Source organism: Macaca nemestrina, chromosome 16 (assembly GCF_043159975.1).
Source record: "Macaca nemestrina isolate mMacNem1 chromosome 16, mMacNem.hap1, whole genome shotgun sequence".
NCBI classification, from domain to species: Eukaryota; Metazoa; Chordata; class Mammalia; order Primates; family Cercopithecidae; genus Macaca; species Macaca nemestrina.
Window position 1 is genome coordinate 5,289,531 of NC_092140.1, and position 20,142 is coordinate 5,309,672.

The window sequence follows — 20,142 nt, forward strand, 5'->3', positions numbered from 1 at the left end:
ATAAACAGTTAGTGATTTAGAATTTTTAAACCTGAAGGCATTTCTGTCAAGACTGTGTAGACAGTAGCTGGATCTGTCTTATTAGTGTCTATCACCCAAGCATCCTGCCTCCTGTAGAATCTTATATTTTCTTAAAATGATTAGCTTCAGTAAAACCTTGATTCAATGATATTATCACTTTTTTTCTAATATCAGCATCTTGTCTCTTTTTTTCCCTTTTTCCTTGTTGAGGATTCCTTTCCTTAAGCATTCACTAACTCATTAAGCAGGCAACATGCAAGACACAGGACTGTAAAAGGCACATATGTTACAGTGTATGTCCAGAGGAGCTGCAGAAGAGTCAACTAAATGGGCAAATAAAATGTTCATATCTTATCCATAAAGTAAAGCTAACAAGTGATTCAAGTCTCACAAATATGCACATGCATGCATGCATATGTGAAGAAAGTAGAGTCTACTTTGTCAGAACATTACCTGCCTTCTATCTACCTCATCTCAATACATAACTAGAACACAAGCATTTTGCAGAAAGAAGTTGTTTCTGTTTCATGCTTCTTGCCTGTTTTTAAAAATAAGTATTATGCCTAAATCCAACAGTTTAGAGCTATAGCTTCAATTCCATTTTTTTTTTTTTTCCCAATTTACAGTTTGGAGGGACACAGTCCCCTGGCTTGTCTTCTCTGAGTCTCAATTTGCTTACCTACCATGAGTCAGAAGACCATTTAACTGGACTACTGTGGGACTGTGTAGAGGGCAGAAGTTCAAATGGAATATCTGAGCCCATGATATGACAGATGTGACTTATCTTTTCAGTAATCACTAATTACTAACTCTATTTATGGACAAGCACCAACATTATTTATTCTGGTTTTATATTCATCAAATGGTCTTTAAAAAGCTTTCCTCATATGTGAATCTCTAAAGACTGTAGTGTTCAAATTTTATAAGGCTCTTGCTGAGGCAGATGGTAAAACATAAAAGTTGTTCTGATTTGAAATTGAACTGAATCCAATACTGGCTACATGTTATTTTTCTAGTAGTTCCAAATTAATTCCTTTTTCATTTGTTTCAGTGTGACTTCCAATTTAGAACTTTTTAAAATGATTAATTTGATTCATTTTTAAGGTCCTTTTTTTTTTTCTTTTTATTGTGATGTAACGCAACTGAAAACAATAGACCAGGTCCACCACCCAGGTCTTTAAAACTAAAAGGCTGTAAGATCTTACTATGCTGTTGTCTCTTTATATTTTATGTTTATTTACTCTTACTTATGGAAAGCTAAATTACATGGACTCAAATCTTTGAAGTGATACCTCACCTCTTTCAAATTTAGACAGAATACACGACATCATTTTCAAAATGATATATGTGATACCTAATGGCTATCTTTAATTTTTAAATTCATATAAGAATTCATCATTCAAAATATTATGGCTTTTGCACCCACTGAAGACTTCCCTGTCATCTCTTTTATTACTATGAGTCAACTTAATTTTTTACTGAAGCATCTGTAAATGAACTTCCGGTAGACTTATCTATCCAGAGGAAAAAGAGCACTAATACAGACAAGCTGAAAGTAAAGGCAAGAGCTCCTTTTTTTCTTTTTAACCATTCTGCAATTCTACCTACTTGTTTCTCTCAGCTCTCCTCCTCTCTTCTGCCTCAAGGTCACCTCTTCCTTGTTAAGATAGTTCTTGGCCATTTGCTTATCAGAGTCTCTGCCAGATCCAACAATACTGCAGCCAAGAATAAAGCAAATATAAGAAGGAGGATTTACTATAAATGGCAGCATGAATGTGGCTGAACTTAAAATGCTTGTATAACTTCGACATCGCACGCTTCCATCAGCACCTATGCATGCAATTTGAAATGATTTTAGAGTAGCACTGTGCTCTATGCTTCTTTATAAACCAGGGCGGGGCCCTTGTCTTTCTGTTTCTCCAGATGAACCAACATGCAGGAGGATTTCAACAATAAGAGAAGAGTACCTTCGCCCACAAAGCGCTCCAGGTCCCAAATATTTTGAAGTTCAGTCGAAGAAAAAATTTCTAGTGCAGCATAATCATTAAAAAAGAGCCCAAGAGAGGAAACGGCTGAGGCAGGCAAATGTTAGTAAATTTAATCAATCTCACAGAAAGGCCTCAACGGAGCATGCACAGTACATTCTGACTATGTGTGTGCTGGTCCGGTCCCTGTGTTAGTCCTTATGTGCGCTGTCTCCTTTAATCCTTGCCACATTCTCATCCTACAAACTCCGTACTACTGTTAGTCCATTTTAGAGATGGACAAACAATGTCTAGGGAGGTGATTGTCAAGGCTGAAGAAAGAGTAAGCCTGGATACCTCTTTCAGGTGGAACAGTCAGTCAGTCCCAGAGCTTCACATGAACTTTATTCTGTTTATTCCTAAATAATTTCTTGTTTCTCCTATATACTTTATGAAATTGTCAGGAAGATCTGACAATTTCGTTTCGGGCCCAGTGTTTTCCTCCCCAGTGCTCTTTCAGGTGTCCATGATTCATCCTTTCAGATGACTGTTAGTGGTGTTCCTTCTAGCCAATCTGTTTATTCAGGGCCATACCATGAGGCTTTTACTCAAATAAGTATCTTTTTAAAATGTCTATCTATAGTCTTAACATTATTCTACAAATGGTAGGGCCATCATGACCTATATTAAAAATAGAAAGGATTTGGATCGGATTCAGTTCAGATAAATAAATAAATCTATCTATCTATATAATTTACTTTTATTTTTAAAATTTTTTAAATTGAAGACAAAGAAGCAGAAATGAAATTTCCATGCTGTCAAACACAGCTAAATCTTGGCTTCTACTGTGCTCATGTTGCTAAAGTCCTTCTCTGATCTCCCTCTAGTGTCTTTCGTTCAGTACTACATTTACTCATCAGCTTAATGACTTCAAAATTGTTCCTTCATTCATTCACTTGGCTGATATCATTGAGCACCTGTTTGGGGCCAGGCACCTCGCTGGTGTATGTGCTGTGAACAGAACAGACCCGGGCCCTGCCCTCATGGGACTCACCATCTAGAGAAAGGCTAAGTGTTAAGGAACCATCATGGCCCAGGGGCCTGAGAGCACTCCCACCATCTTCCCTTTTTCTGAATCCCCCTTTGACTTTGCACCCATTTCTAGCCCTTTCTCCCCAGTGCAAAAGCTGCAGCCCCAGCTGTGGGTGATACAGAAGAAGAAGAAGGGCTGGGCAGATCAGGGAGAAAGCACAGGAGAAGGCCATGAGAAGAATGAGGAGGAACCTTCCAGGGACCCCATAGCTTCCTGGGCTGGCCTGCAGAGGCTTGAGTTGTGGGCCAGTGAGAGGTGCTGAACCTGCCTATGGAAAATAAGGCAGTGAGGAAGAGAGATTGTGAAGAGTGTTGCTGGGGTCACACATTGGGTCCCTTTCAATGTCCTTCAAGAAATAAAGATTTAAAAAATTTTTTTACATTGAGTTTGGTTACAAGGATATACTTTCAAAAATATCATCGTGGAGTAGCTCACACCTGTAATCCCTGCACTTTGGGAGGTTGAAGTGGGTGGATCACCTGAGATTGGGAGTCTGGGACCAGCCTGGCCAACATGGTGAAACCCCGTCTCTACTAAAAACACAAAAAATTAGCCTGGCGTGGTGGTGCATTCCTGTAATTCTAGCTGCTCAGGAGGCTGAGGCAGGAGAATCAGTTTAACCCAGGAGGTGGAGGTTGCAGTAAGCTGAGATCGTGCCACCACACTCTAGCCTGGGCAACAGAGCAAGACTCTGTCTCAAAAAAAAAAAAAAAAAAATTTGTGGGTAAGTGGGTTCAGACATTTGTTTCTGCATAGATATATACGTATTTATATGTGTGTGTATATATATATGTGTGTATTTGTTATGTTTAACATATAGATAGCATTTATGAAAAATACTATGGAAGTCAGGAATAGGTTAAGATGAAAGAGAAGAACAGGAATGGTGGAATTTAGCTGTGGGGGTGCGAGGGAGGGTTCCAGCTAGGTCTGATGAGAAAGCTTTAGACGAGGTGTGCACGATGAATCAGCACTAGTTGGGGAAGGCGCCTGGGCAGAGTGTACAGCATGGGTCACTCGTATATAATGGCAAATTATTAGTAGAGGAACCAAGAAAACACCCACATAGCTACAGGGGAGCAGGGCAAAGGCAGAAGCCATGCCACCAGGAGCTACAAAGGCTGGATAACAGGCCCCTGATGCATGCAGTAAAGGTCACATTTAGATGCAGCCCTAGGTCTATGTGCACAACTAAAATGATCATGTGAAGCTTCCAAAACAGTGACAGAAACTAAAATCAGAGTTTCCAGAAATCTGCAAAACTGAAAGTGATAATTATCGATCGTTAGAATTACAAAGTGCTGTGGGAAAGAGATCCCGACTAGCTGAGAAAATCAAGGGAAGCTTGATGATGTTTACACTGCTTATTTTTAAAATGGGCAGTTTTTAGACATGCTGAGATTGAGCTGAGGGAGAGCACTGTAAGATCAGAGAACAGGAACAAGAGAGAAGAGAGGGGTGAAACCCTAAGAGAACAACCAGTAGTTAAGGTTTAGCAGAAGCATGGCAGCTGGAAGGACAGTAGAGGGTGACAAGGTACGTAGCTCCCTGGTGTCATTGGCTGGCTTTGGAGAAAGTGTGAGCACACTGAGTTCAGTCCCAAAAAGTTCCACAAGAGGCAGTGGAGGTGTGGGGGTTCCATTCTTTCTATACCAACGCTACCCCTCTAAGAGTCTGGGAGCAAGTACATGTATTAGTTTGTTATTTACTGTATTAGTTTATTTTCCTGCTGCTATGAAGACATACCCAAGACTTAGTAATTTATAAAGGGAAGAGGTTTAATTGACACACAGTTGTGCATGGCTAGGGAAGCCTCAGGAAATGTACAATGATGGCAGAAGGGGAAGGAAACATGTCCTTCTTCATATGGCACAGGAGAAGTGCTAAGAGAAGCAGGAAAAGCCCCTTATAAAACCATCAGATCTCATAACTCACTCACTGTCATGAGAAACGCGTAGGGGAACCACCCCCATGATCTAGTCACCTCCCACATGGCCCCTTCCCCAACACGTAGGGATTACAATCCAGGTTACAATTCAAGATAAGATTTGGGTGAGGACACAAAGCCAGACCATATGATTCCACTCTTGTCTCCTCCAAAATCTCATATTTCTCAAGTTTCAAAACACAATTATGCTTTCCCAACAGTTCCCCAAAGTCTAAACTCTTTCCAGCATTAACCCAAACGTCCAAGTCCAAAGTCTCATCTAAGACAAGGCAAACCCTCCCTCCTATGAGCCTGTAAAACCAAAAGCAAGTTAGTTACTTCCTAGATACCATGGGGATACAGGCATTGGGTAAGTACACCGGTTCCAATGGAAGAAGTTGGCCAAAACAAAGGGGCTAGAGCCCCCATGAAAGTCTAAAGTCCAGTGGGGCAATCATTAAATTTTAAAGTTCTCAAACAATCTCCTTTGACTCCATGTCTCACATCCAGGTCACACTAATACAAGAGGTAGGCTTCCATGGCCTTGGGCTGTTCCACCTCTGTGGCTTTGCAGGATACAGCTCCTTCTACCCCTTCGCCTCCCTGTTTTCATGGGCTGGCATTGTCTGTTGCTTTTTCAGGTGTACAGTGCAAGCTGTTGGTGTATCTACCATTCTGGGGTCTGGAGGACGGTGGCCCTCTTCTCATAGCTGCACTAGGCAGTGCTCCAATGGGGACTCTGTGTGGGGACTCCAACCCCGTATTTCCCTTCCACACTGCCCTAGCAGAGGTTCTCCATGAGGGCTCCACCCCTGCAGGAGACTTCTACCTGGATATCCAGGCATTTCCATACATCCTCTGAAATCTAGGTGGAGGTTCCCAAACCTCAATTCTTGACTTCCGTGTGCCCAATGGACCAATATCATGTGGAAGGCTTGAGACTTCCACCCTCTAAAACAATGGTCCGAACTGTACCTTGGTCTTTACCCATGGCTGGAGCTGAAGCAGCTGAGACACCTGCTGCCATGTCCTGAGACTGCACAGAGTAAGGGGACCCTGGGGTTGACTCAGAAAGCCATTTTTGCCTCCTAGGCCTCTGGGCCTGTAATGAGAGGGGCTGAGCAGGTCTCTGACATGACTTGAAGACAAATTCCCCATTGTCTTGGTGATTAACATTTCACTCCTCATTACATATGCAAATTTATGCAGAAGACTTGAATTTCTCTCCAGAAAATTGATTTTTTCTTTTCTATCACATCATTACGCTGCAAATTTTCCAAACTTTTATGCTCTGCTTCCCTTTTAAACATAAGTGCCAATTTCAGATAATCTCTCTCAAGTTTAAGTTCCACAGATCTCTAGGGCAGGGGAAAAATGCCATCAGTCTCCTTGCTAAAGCATAGCAAGAATGACTTTTACTTCAGTTCCCAAGAAGTTCCTCATCTCCATCATGAGACTACCTCAGCCTGGACTTCATTTTCCGTATCACTATCAGAATTTTAGTCAGAATGATTCAGCTAGTCTCCAGGAAGTTCCAAACTTTTCCACATTTTCCAATATTTTTCTGAGCCCTCCCAACTGTTTCAATCTTTGCCTGTTACCCGGTTCCAAAGTCACTTCCACATTTTCAGGTATCTTTATAGCAGCGCCCCACTACCCTGGTACTAATTTACTGTATTAGTTCATTTTCACAATACTATGAAGAAATACCCCATACTGGGAAATTTATAAAGGAAAGAGGTTTAATTGACTCACAGTTCTGCATGACTGGGGAGGCCTCAGGAAACTTACCATCATGGCAGAAGCGGAAGCAAACAAGTCCTTCTTCACATGATGGCATGTGAGAAAAGTGCAAAGTGAAGGAGAAATAGTCCCTTATAAAACCATCAATCTCATGAGAACTCACCCACTATCACGAGAACAGCATGGGGGAACCACCCCCATGATCCAATCACTTCCCACGTGGACCCTCACCCAACCTTCCCACGTGGACCCTCATCCAAATTACAATTTGGATTCCAATTCAAGAGGAGATTTGTGTGGGGATACAGAGGCAGACCATATCAATACCCTACAATATTGCAGGATACTTGGACATTGGAAGGGATTTTTTTTTCACATGGAGCAAATCAGATGATGAGTATTCCTGTAAGATAAACAAAGATAGATTACTAAGATGGGCTCCTTAAAAGTAGAGGTAATTACATTCTTGGCACTCATGGCTATACTTAGCTTTCAAATATACTTCTTTCACAGGCGTCTATATTATGTCTAAGAGTCAGTCCTTTAAGAAATGATCATATAAAACTGAACACGCATATAACTGTGATACAGGACTATGAAAAAGGATACAAGGGCTTTGCTTATTATCAGAACCCATTGCCACTACCAGATATGGTTTGTTTCCCCTGGAACACTCCACTGATAATTCCTGAAAAAGTAGAAATGTTTACACATGGATAGAATATTTCAAAAGTGGATCATCCTGCTGGGGCATTCCAAATTCATTCATCCATCTAGACAACCACCAATCCATCCATCCATCTATGCATCCAGCCATTTATTCAATAATATGATACCTATTACCATGAACTGTGCAGAGGTATACAAGTGGAAAAACAGACATTGTACTTGCCCTCTAAGGCTGACAACGTAGTGAGGAAAACAGAAACACAGTTGCAATTAAGTTGGTAAGTGCTTATTTAAAATCCTTCCATAAAATAAAAATCAGCTAAAGGAATATTCATCAAAATCAGAAAAATCAAGCATTACACTAACATTTATGATAGAAAAGTTCAGAATCCAGGACCTGAACTTATATATTAAAGATAACTTTAATAATTCAAAATAATTTAATATTTTATATTTAATAATTTAATAATTCAAAATAATTCAAGTCAACTCCAATGTTAATATTTGAGCTAGTATTGTCAAGAATTTCTCCACTAGCATCTCAACTTTGGTTTGATCATTCTGCTAGTTCTTTTGTGCTATCACCATTGCAATAAATGGCCACATTCACTCACTATGATTTTCGTCTACACTTCTCTAAACATTACTTCATTTCCTTGGTCTTACTATAGCATTCTTTTTTCAAATATTACAAGTCAGTATTTTAGTCCTTGCCTGGCTTTCCCAAAAGGAAGTTTCAGATTTAGTTCCTTGGTGCAGGGGTGTCTTTTTCACCAAAATATCCTAGTATGCCTCATTAGGTTATACACAGTATAGGCACTGATATATATGGTCTAGCTCTGTATCCCCACCCAAATCTCATCTTAAATTGCAATCCAAATTGTCATTCCCACTGTTGGGGGAGGGACCTCATGGGGGGTGATTAATCATGGGGGGAGTTCCTCCATGCTGTTCTTGTAAGAGTGAGTGAGTTCTTATGAGATCTGATGGTTTTAAGCGGGGCTCTTCCTCCTTTGCTTTGCATTTCTCTTGCCTGCTGCCTTGTGAAAAAGGATGTATTTGCTTCCCCATCCACCATGATTGTAAGTTTCCTGAGGCCTCCCCAGCCAAGCAGAACTGTGAGTCAATTAAATCTTACTTTATATATTACCTGGTCTCAGCTATTTATCTGTAGCAGTGTAATAGCAGACTAATACAGGCACTCAATATATCTATTGAATGTATTTGTTATTAATCTAGGATCACTAGTGTTTAAGAAAAAAAAAAGATTTGGAAAAGAGTAATGTATTAAGGCTTGACTCAGAGACAGGAAAATAGCATAAGCATATGTGTCAGCTGTAACAGGATGGTGTATTGAACTGCCTTTGTTCATTTAACCTGGTACAATTATAGCCACCAAACTGCTAAATATAGCAAAATATAGATAGTGCTATAAGTGATAAAACAAGCCATTCAAATGAACTCAGAGTAAGAGAAAATTAATAAGTTCATCCAAAGAAGTTAATCACATGAATTGAAAGCAAAAACATTAGCTTAAATTTAAAATGTAAAGACAATGACCTATCCAAACATCAAACATTATCTTTAGATAATATAAATATTATTTCAGAGATTTGACATCTAAAATCATAAAAAACCAAAGTTGTATATGAAATTGATGAATAACATATTTCAGATTAAGTCTATGAATTTTTTCCCACCTTTGGTTAAATTTAGAAATAAACTATAACTAATTTTAGAGCCAATTAACAATTCAGAACACATGCACTATCTCTATTAGGAAAAGTAGTCAATTTAATGCCTCCAAGATGGATCAAAACATTGTAAGATGATGTCAATGTGTCCAGGATTTTCCTAATTAGCAAAACTGGCTGTTCCCTCTGTCCCTTTATCCCCAACACAATCATGACACACATCAAATCTAATTCTCAGTTGGTTTTTAGGTAAGACATGTGTTTCATGATATCTCAAAATATTCCCTTGGAATATATTTTTTAAAACAAAGAGCAAATCCTTTACAATTCATTTTCGATTTTGAGTCAAAATATTCACTTATTACATACTTTTCAATAGGCTCATTTTTTCACTTTCAAACCACATACTGCTTAACCAGAGCTTAAATGGAAACTAGACATTTTTCCAGGTTCTTTCTCCAGGAATGTTCCCTCAATTTAGGATATGCTTTTCCATATCTATTCCACTACTTCATAGCAAGTGTTATATTTTCTCTAGTTTTACTTCTAAATTCAGTAGAAACTTTTTAGTCAACGAGAGAAAACTGCAGGAGTAGAGATGGAAAATGGATTCCATTGGTGGTAGTTTAAAAATGAAGATTCTTCTACAAATATTGAACTATTTTATGGAGTAAAAATATTCCTCAGTATTGTCCAGAAAATTGCAGGACCAAACCACCTACTTCCAACGTAGCCTTTATTTAATATTTCAAAGTCAAGACAGATTGATTTCTCAAAAGCAAGGCTCTAGGCCATAGTTGCAACATAACGTGAATTTTTCCCCATATTTGGTTATAGTTTAATGTTTTCATTTATTAGTGACATATTCTATGACTGTGTTGGTTTTCAAAAAATTCCCTTGGAAGAAGAAATTAAATTACTGTCAAAACACTTCAAAACTCCTACCAATATCTTAAGAATCTACACATATTCTTTTAAAATCACAATTATATAGAAGATGACTAGCAAAGAGTGCATCAGAGAGGCAAGAGTTAAGGAAAGGAAAAATAGCCTACAAAGAACCAAAGGTGCAAGAGGTCTACATCTTATAAAAACTGATGAAATGCTGTATGCCTGTGTGGGTGGTGCCTCAGTTCAGTCAGGGGCCTAAAAGAGAATGCCTGAGGCCACATGGCTTAAATCACAAACATGTACTTCTCAGAGTTGTGAGGCTGGAAAGTCTGGGATGAAGGCACACGCAGGCCTGGTGTCCAGTGATGGAATTCTTCCTTGGCTGTTTTTTCATCATATCCTCACATAACAATGAGAGAGAGAAAAAACTCTAGTATGTCTTCTTATAATGGCACTAATCTCATCATGATGGCCCCACCATTATGACTTCCTCACCTCCCAATGGCCCAACCTCCTAATGTGACCACATTGGGGGTTTCAATTCAACATATGAATTTGGTTGAGTCACAAACATTCAGTCAACAGCAGGTTGAAAGAATCAAGAGCACCAATTTCAAAGTCATACTCTCCCAATTTGAGAGGCCTCAGGAGATGTTGTAGGCTCCTGAATGTCTTGGTAAACTGCCTCAAGACAACATAAAGGTCACATAACCAAACACTCAGCAGTGTTCACCCACTGCCTACCTTGCCTTATTCTAAATACAAGGACTAGAAATATGAAGGACTACGCTCAGGGTGGGATTGGATGTTGGCACAAAGGTCTGGGATGCAGGTGAATGTGCATAGCCTCTGGGTCCCTAGGATTATCTTATAACTTCTCTGGACACAGCCTCCTCATATACTCTGCGTGGAAGAATTTAGAATCATCTTGACACTTGAAAAAAAAAATTACTATGTTGTCATATTTAAAAAGAAACAAACTGTCTAGTCCACAATCTGAGTTTCAGATGATCATATAATTTATAGTTCTTTAAGTAGAGAATAATTAATTTGGTTTTCCCCTTTGTTTCCTCTGCATATAATTTTTATATAAATATATATATATGTGATTTAAAATTATGTTCCTTCTCATTTTTTAAAAATATCTCTTGGCATGGAACCTATTGAAAGTTCAAATAATCACTCTGCTGGTGGTGTACAGTTAAAATAAATAACAGGAAATTCTCTAACAGGTTTCAGGAAGCTCTCTAATTTTCCACTTTCTCACAACACAGTCCAAATTCTTCAAATACGAGATGTTACTTTTAAAAGCTTAAAATTCAGTTGCGGTGCTCCATGGGACACACATCTGCAAAGGCAAACGATGCATTGAATGAAGCACATATTCACAGTGATCTCTGTCCACCTTGCAAAAAAAGTGGTCCCTTTGTAAGGCTTTTATATGGGTCAGAACACTCTACCTGCTGGGTTCAAAGCCACACAAGAAGCCCTCAAGTATAAAGGACCTGGGATTACTTTTTTCTCTCTCTCTTCATATTTCTTTCTGTAAAATTAAAAAAAAAATCTTCATGAGGAAAAGTGGCATAAAAATAAGCCCATTTTCAATAAGATCTGCTGGAAAATATAAAGTTGAAAAAGCTTATTTACTTTTAAAACACCATAGTAAAATAAATAAATGGTTAGCATTTAAGGCAAGACTGTTATCACTAACAGGTCTGTTATGGGATACATTTACTAAATTTTGCAAAAGCAACCATAAAATGAAAGAAAAAACAGTGTTCTTGTTCATACCATGGTTGCTAAGTTTCAAAGTATTTTCACTTCAAAGTCCTAGAATTTCTAAGAGAAAGTGAAATAGTTCAGTCATGACACTAGCTCTAGGGTATGGTTTCCCCACCATTTACCTTTTGTTTTTTAGTTTTGTTTCTCTCCTAGGGAACTATTTTTATATGTAGTAAATTCTATAGTAGTAAAAATTTCTAAAGATGATTGATGGAACCTAAAGTATTCTGAATGTATAAGGGTCAACAGTAGCAGCGTTAATAAATACAATGTTAACAAAGGAAAGTTATTGGCTTCTTACCAGGTACTGGACACTATGCTAAGCACCTTTGATGCACTGTGTTATTTCAATGCTCACAGCTCTATGTAGTAGGTAAAATGTTATAATTACCCACATTTCATACAAGAAGGCTGCAGCTTAGAGAGAAGTTCAGCAAATTAATCAATGCCAGTGATCAGTAAATATCAGAGCCAAAGTGCAAACGCAGTTTTGTCCAACATAATCAGAAACTCTTGAACAATCTTTGTTGATCAAATTTCCCCTACCCTTACACTCTCTCAGGGCAATGTTGGCAAAAGTTTTGCATCAGAATCAGAGTCCAAGAAAATGTAATCTTAAAAAGTCAAGGATTAGGGTAAATAGGAGTAATTAGAGAAGTACTGCTGACTTTTTTCAGCTGAATAATTGTGTTTGTACAAATAAGACCTGGGGGTGTGTCTGCAAATACAATGGATGACTGTGCAAATGGAGGGCCAAATTACTGGACATGGAATTGAAGAAAATTTTCCTAAACTTTGCATAAAGTCTGCTATGCTCACAAGTGGCCTTTGTGAATGGATTTTCTGTTGTTTACTTTTCTTTCCATGCCTGTACAAGGGTACAAAGAAAGGACCTCATTTCATGTCCAAACTCTCTCAGCCCAAAACTGGGAGAGCATGTGAGTTCTGTGAGACAAACAGAAAATTATAGTAATTGGTGGAGGAGTAATTTAGAGCCAAAAGGAAACTTAAAAATTTTTAGCTCCCTAGGAATTCACAGAAACCTCCCAGTGGGCATTTGATTTTTTTTTTATGCATTTGGGATAGCTCTACTTCGTCACTGATTCCAAATTCCAAACACACGGACGGAGTGCTATGATCCAGACACTCTTCTGTGTGGTACACATCCTTCTTAGCTATAAGCAGACTGTGACCTATGACTGGTACTTGAATTACAAAGCAACAGCCGAGAGTGAACACAACCCTTGTTTTTCCAAGGTATTTAAGAAAAGAATACCTACAGAAGCAGAAATAAACCCAGGTAATTTTGTTCAGCATTCCAGTTGTTCATACACATGGATTTCTTGCACTCGATCTCAATCAAAGCAGTTTTATGTTCCAATGAATAAAAATGGTGCAAGAGGAGATCATACCTATCTTTGCAAATCACATAAGAATTCAACACACACTTATTCATTGCTGCCTATTTCATCATTGAAACCATGTTTTTCTATGAAGTAGCAAGTCCGGTAACAGAAAGTGGACACTTTCAACTCATAATTTTCAGTAGCAGCAAAAAACCAAACAAAACAAAAAGTCTCAACCTATCACTTGAATAACAACCTTTAAAAATATTGTCCTACCATGGAAAGACAATTCACTTTTGGTTTGTTATATGAATTTGAGGTTTAATTCTTAAAAATATGGAAATAAACATGCACATGTATGTTTATTGCAGCACTATTCACAATAGCAAAGACTTGGAATCAACCAAATGTCCATCAGTGACAGACTGGATTAAGAAAATGTGGCACATATACACTATGGAATACTATGCAGCCATAAAAAAGGATGAGTTCATGTCCTTTGTAGGGACATGGATGCAGCTGGAAACCATCATTCTCAGCAAACTATCGCAAGAACAGAAAACCAAACAGCGCATGTTCTCACTCATAGGTGGGAATTGAACAATGAGATCACCTGGACTCTGGAAAGGGAACATCACACACTGGGGCCTATTATGGGGAGGGGGGAGAGGGGAGGGATTGCATTGGGAGTTATACCTGATGTAAATGATGAGTTGATGGGTGCTGACGAGTTGATGGGTGCAGCACACCAACATGGCACAAGTATACATATGTAACAAACCTGCACGTTGTGCACATGTACCCTAGAACTTAAAGTATAATAAAAAATAAAATAAAATAAAATCTTTCAGATCACTTAATACAAATAAGAATTTTACTATTTCTGTACTAGAGGTGAGAAGTTTAGTACTGTCTCTCTGTCTGTCTGTCTGTCTGTGTCTCTCCCTCTCTCTCCATCACTCCAATGTTTATTTGTGGAAAGCCATATGCAAATTACTACCACTAGAGTGTCAGCAACTTGAAGGCAGGAATCAGATTTGCTGTGTGATTCATTCTGTGCCCTGTTGCACAATCGCTGGCTCATGGCAGGTGCTGAATAAATATTTGCAGAATAAACAAATGAAAGTAATGCTGATGCCGATCTCTGACCCCTTTCCCATATGTCTCACTAAAGCAGCTATCTCCAAGGTGCTGGTGATTCACCTTTTCGGTACTAATGGTATTTTCAGCAGTGGAGCAGTCATGGATAGGGAATGGTGGACTATTCAACAGGATAATTATTCTAAGGCAACTTCTCACTTGCAATAAGTGCTGGTAAAGAAGGAAAAGTTATCTTTTCTATTATGTATCCCTGTTTATAAACACAAACATAGAGTTACAATATTATGAATAATATGAATTGGTTTTCCATCTTGAAACCATCCCACAGATATAGAAGACCTTACAATGGTTATGAAACACAACCTAATGTTTTTACCTTGACCATGACTGCATGAAACCGCCAGTAATCACACATCAGCAACTTTGTATGTTTCAAACTGACCAAAAGCAAGCCATGGCTGATCAAAATTGGAAAGTAGAGGGGAATGGCAGGGCAGGAGAGGGCAGAAGAACTACCAATTGCATTTTATAAAATGAGTTGAGAAATACTGTCTATAGCTGATAGAACAATAAATACAGGCTTAAGGGTTTTGAAGTTACCAACGTGACCGACAGGAGAAAAACTAAGTTACGTGTATATATTAAACACAATGGGGTGATAGGAGATGGAGAGTGGTGTAGGATGAGCTGAATCCCTATCCATAATAGCAGGATATCAATAAGACAGTATCTAAAAAAAAAAAAAAATTGCAGACTTGCCATATTATTTAGGAATCTGGAGGTAAATCCTTCCAAATCTAAAGACATAAATAGTTAAATGTTTTGCTCTGGGGTGCAAAACTAGGTAAGAATAGTTATGGGGCAAAGAGATTGTAGGTTTTCCTTATGAACCTTCAGTATCATTTGGTTTATTTTAACCATGTGTAGTTATCACTTTGCTATAAATATATATCTTAAGAGAGTAACAAAAATGTCTAACACATCAGTTTGTTGTAAGCATGTAGTGAAATAATGCATATAAAGAATATCTGAATAAAGGAAGCATTCATAAATGATGGCTATTATTTTTTAACTTAGAAAATTTTTATTGATGCATAACAGATATATATAGTTTCAGGGTACATGTGATAATTTAATACATTCATTTAATTTTTACAAATCAAATCACTGTACTTGGGATCCATCAATTTAAGTATTTGTCTTTTCTCTATGCTAGAAATATTTGAATTATTCTCTTCTTTTTTGAAACATACAGATTATTGTAACCTTAGTCACCCTGCTGATCGAACACTAGGTTTTATTTCTTCTATCAAATGGTAGCAATTGCTTTGTAAAAAAATATTGTCAACGCTGAAAAATTCACACAAACACTGTTTCTACCAAAAGTACGTTATGCTTTGTGAAAATATGATATACACAAAACACATCACATATTGTAAAAAATGGTGTCAGTTTTAATTGTATGACACATACCATACACGGATTTAAAATGTATGTGTATGTGCTCTTGAATAAGAAAAAATACTATTTTCTATTATAAGCTTCAATCTTAAATTGTACACAAGATTTTGCTAAAACATTTCTACCTGAGAAAATCACTTTTCTGTCTGTTTTTCAAAACTTTTCAATATTTCCCCTTCACTCACGAAGACTTTCAGAATTGGGACTTTTTTTAGCTTTAATTAGAGTTAAAATTTTAAAGAGAATGATTGAATTAGACTGAGCTGAATCTAGCTATCAGAAAGCAAAAACAAAAACCAAAGCAAAGAAAAAGGTTTTGATACTGACATATGCACATTTTAAAGTTAAAACAAGGGAACTTAAATTCACTCGTGGAAAATTCAGAGTTAATTCTGCATGGATTTCTCCTGTTCTTCTAAAAGGAAAAGTGAACCAGAGCTGACCCACTTACCACAATGTGGATGAGAGGCTCCAACCAGAAGGAAAATACAACCTTTGGAAATCTCTCCTCTGCTTTCACTGAAAGTCTCTAGGCGCAGTTCTGGTCCACACTCAGAGTCTGACACATCCCTCCCCCGTCCCCACCTCTCAACACACACAGCTGATGAGGCCGATTCCTGCAGATCGACTTTAAAAGCAAAAAAGTCATTCCAGAAAACACATCAGCTCAGGTTGACTCAAAGGCAGCCCCAAATTCAGCCCACAGCGGTTGGCTGCTGTCCTTTTATGACTGGAGAGCTGGAGTGCAGCTCTTTAATTAACAGGGAAGCCTTAGCCTGCTCAAGGTAAAAAAAAAAAAAAAAAAAAAAAGACTTAATTTCTGAATTTGCATTGAACTCTGACATGTGCACTCCTTTTTATCTGTAAAACCACTCAAAGTCGCCACCACAATGAACGTTAAAATCCACACAATAAAAAAAGTTAAAGGTTTACACAGAAGGACTGGCGTTGAAGTGCGGCAGACAGAAGAGGAGGGTGAAGATCAGCAGTGTTATTTATTGGAGGGATCAGAGGCTGCTTAGGGCCAAGTCCTTGCTTTCTGTCAAAACACTCCCGGCAGGTGGAGAAGGGGCTGAGTGTCTACTGATTAGAGAGCCAAGAGGGACTTGAGCATCTGCAGGGGAGCGGCTGCCTGGGGTATTAGAGACCCGATTAGCCTTCCACTAAAAGAACGGAACTACCTTCACTGAGCTAGTTAATCACTTAGGGATGTAACCTTATATAATATGCAAAACTATTTTTGAAGGAACTTTTTTTTTTTTTAACTCAAGAGCAAGCTGTAAGTCAGGCTCTTTATAAAACATATCAGAGTCAGACTCTTCCAGCCATGTGGGTTGGGGAGATTTGACCTGATTCCATTAATCCATTCAATTTTGTGGAATGAATTAAATAAGCCTACTACTACTAAGAAAACTGGAGCAAAACTAATAAAGCCAATATAAACTGTGAATTTCCAATCTGGATATTCCAGGCTTCTGTGACTGGTCCCTGAAAGAAATCCATATGTATCTATAAAACAATTAGAGCTAATTTAAGAAGAGAGACGCCATGTACAGGAAGAAAAAACTTCCCCACAGAAGTCAAGATTTTGGCATTTTCACTTTAGAGTTCAGACAGTCAAAATACCCATGCAATATGTAGACTGAATATACTTAAGAATTTACAGTCAGGAAAGGAATAAATTTGCTTTTGATATGTATGAGCCAGAATTCACTGTATCTTAACCCTTCAGCAAAAGTTATCCAAAACTGATGATAAAGAGGCAAAAAATTATTCCTCTCCTCAGTTTCAGTGAATCATATCATCAGAGAAACTTCTATTTAGAAGAGTGCTGCTGACGACTGGTTCACACTCATTTCCAATGCAGAGATCCAACAAACGTATGCCTGAATATTTCTAAGAATGTCACATATCAAGCAGGAAATGGTACAAGACCCGTCATTTGCTCAACAACACTGGGCTGGTGGGGGCTAAAAGAACAGACCCAGTTCCAGGGATTGCCACAAAGCATGCAAAGAAGTTTCCCCACACAGTGCTTTCAGGATGTCTGAAATTATCCAGCACCAAAGTGCCCCATCAGGGGAACTGAGGAATTCCAGTGTAGGTCAGTTGAGGCCAATCCTCCAGTATACGATTTCCAAAATATTTGTTAAAAGATGGCAACATAATAATCACCTGGCTAGGGAGGAGAGCAGCTGGCAAGAGCTAGAATAACCAGCTGGGATTCAAGAAAGACTTATTAGGCAAAGGATGAGGGAAGCAGGCATTGTGAAGGCGGGAAAGAGTGCCAGTGCTCTTCACCAGGACCTGCAGGGACGCCTGAGGCTAAACAAGTAAGGGTTACCATGGCTGCAATGAGGGAGACTACAGGCAGTGAGGCATTGTGGGGCATCTCAGCAAGAAGGACTTACAGGATGTGGACTTGTGTTAAGTAATTTTAGAGGGTGTTCGAGGAAGTGGGATCTTCTGTGAGTTGGACACTGTTGGGACATGGATGAGTTCTAAGATTGTGCCTCATGGTAAATCTTAGCTCTAAGGAGTGAGGACAAGAGCCAGGCTAGGGCTGTACTTGGTCAAGAAGCAGCATCACTCAGATTAGTGAGCAAGGGTGTCTTGGGTAGCCGGTGTTTGGCTGGCTTGAATAATGATCACGTGTTGTCTGTGTTCATGTGTTACAGAGGGGTCCTGTTCCATCATGAGCGCAGAGACACCTGGTCTGAGGGTTGAGGTTTGGAAAAACTGTTTATGTTCAGTGGAACACCACGGGCCAGCTGTGTCTGCCAGGTGCACCCTCCTGGGTGTCAGGGGCTGTTCTGCGCTTCTCAGAGGAGGACAGCAGGTGAGGTATTATTACCAGGACAGAGGGCGTGACGTGCTAACAGGGCTTGGGAGCAACATAGGAGCCCCGCAGACTCTAAATGTGACTTCATCACAGGTATCTGAGCTGGAGTGTTGACCTCGGCCTTGGAGAAAGGAGTGTTTAGTGGATTCATAGGTGAGGCTCTGAAACAGGCAGAGCCTGGGGCTAAATGCATCCACACCCTCAGTAGCTGGTCACATCTGTTCATGTCTAGTTTTACAGGTAACAGCTTCCGAATGTCATGGGTTAAGATACACCACTACGTAAACCACAGTCTTTATTTGTCACTTTCAAAATACACAGGCAAATGATTTGTCTGTGGGGCTTCATACTCTGAAGCCCAGACTGCACCATCCTGCAGTGGGTGGTGTCTCAGCTGCATCCAGGTGAAGGAAACACTGCAGTCTTGAGAGCAGCTCCTGCCCCTGCTGGCAGCTCCCTTGGGGAACTGATGTCCAGAATCCTTTGCCAGAAACCTCTGTTCTGTTGGATTAACCCAACTCCAGCATGCCTTCTGCACCTTTTACACAGCTTAACTCACAGGAGCACTGAAGCTTATGTTTCCATCTTAAATTCCTCTTAGAAGAGCCACTTGAGTATTTTAGTTTATTTTAATGCCACTATGTGTTCATATAAAATTACTGCTAACAAATTTTCCATTTCTGAAGCATGATATTCACCCCCACTTTACTACTCTTCATTTACTCTTCCCTTTCAAGAGAGAAAACAGGTCCCTCACAGATGACATTGAAATGACAGTGTAAGTATTCATTTCCTGGGGACCCAAGGCCAACGAGGTGCATCCACCTGCACTCACAGGGATGAACACTAGAGAGGCGTTCACCAAACTGTGTGGTGGCAGAGGGAATTTTCTTTGGAAGGAACCACGATTGCGATTTTCTCTGGAGAAGAGTACAATGTCCTACAAATTTTAACAATTACATCAAAAATTTATTTCAGGAATTGCATATAATTTTTTTTAATTAGAAAGCAATAATTGCCATGATATACTATTGAGAATGGCCCTGCGCTAGTATCAAAGCTTCTAAGAGAGAATGAATGCCAGCTCCCTAACCATACACACACACACACACACACACACGTGTACACCAACGCACACAGCCACCCTCACACACACACGCACCCCACAAACCCCATATAGCCTCCCACAGCCCCACCCCACTCCACACTCCCTCTTACACAGCTCCACACACCACACACACAGCCCCCCCACATCACCACATACCACACCTTACCCACCCCACTCCACACTCCCTCTTACACAGCTCCACACACCACACACCCAGCCCCTCCACACCCCCACATACCACACCTTACCCACTCCACTCCACAGCCTCCACCTCACTCCACACCCTACACCCCCATATCTCCCCCACCCACCATCCCCTATACAAACCCCACACCCCACAGTCCCCACACACCCACCCCTAAAGCCCCCCCACACAGCCCCCCACACCCTCATACCCCCCAACATACCCCCAACACACACACCACACACAGCCACCCACCCCCCCTACAACCCCACACACACATCCCACACACAGCCCCCAACAAGCCCCACACCCCCTA

At 39.6% G+C, this 20,142-nt stretch overlaps 1 protein-coding gene across 7 annotated transcripts in view; it reads right to left on the reverse strand.

Moving 5' to 3' along the window:
- Nucleotides 1-20,142, reverse strand: part of LOC105485316 (myosin XVI) — a 703,391-nt gene that overhangs the window by 594,046 nt on the left and 89,203 nt on the right. For 2 of the 7 annotated variants that reach the window (XM_024793956.2, XM_071081049.1), the window contains exon 1: nucleotides 1,630-1,960. The exons of 1 other annotated variant lie outside the window; for it this stretch is intronic. In XM_024793956.2, the coding sequence (XP_024649724.2) occupies nucleotides 1,630-1,792 (163 nt within the window). In that variant the 5' untranslated portion in view covers nucleotides 1,793-1,960. Of the gene's footprint in view, nucleotides 1-1,629; nucleotides 1,964-6,796; nucleotides 6,843-7,094; nucleotides 7,152-16,143; nucleotides 16,480-20,142 lie in introns of those variants that run through there. 4 more of the 7 variants (XM_071081050.1, XM_071081051.1, XM_011747600.3 and 1 more) reach the window with 4 other exon arrangements.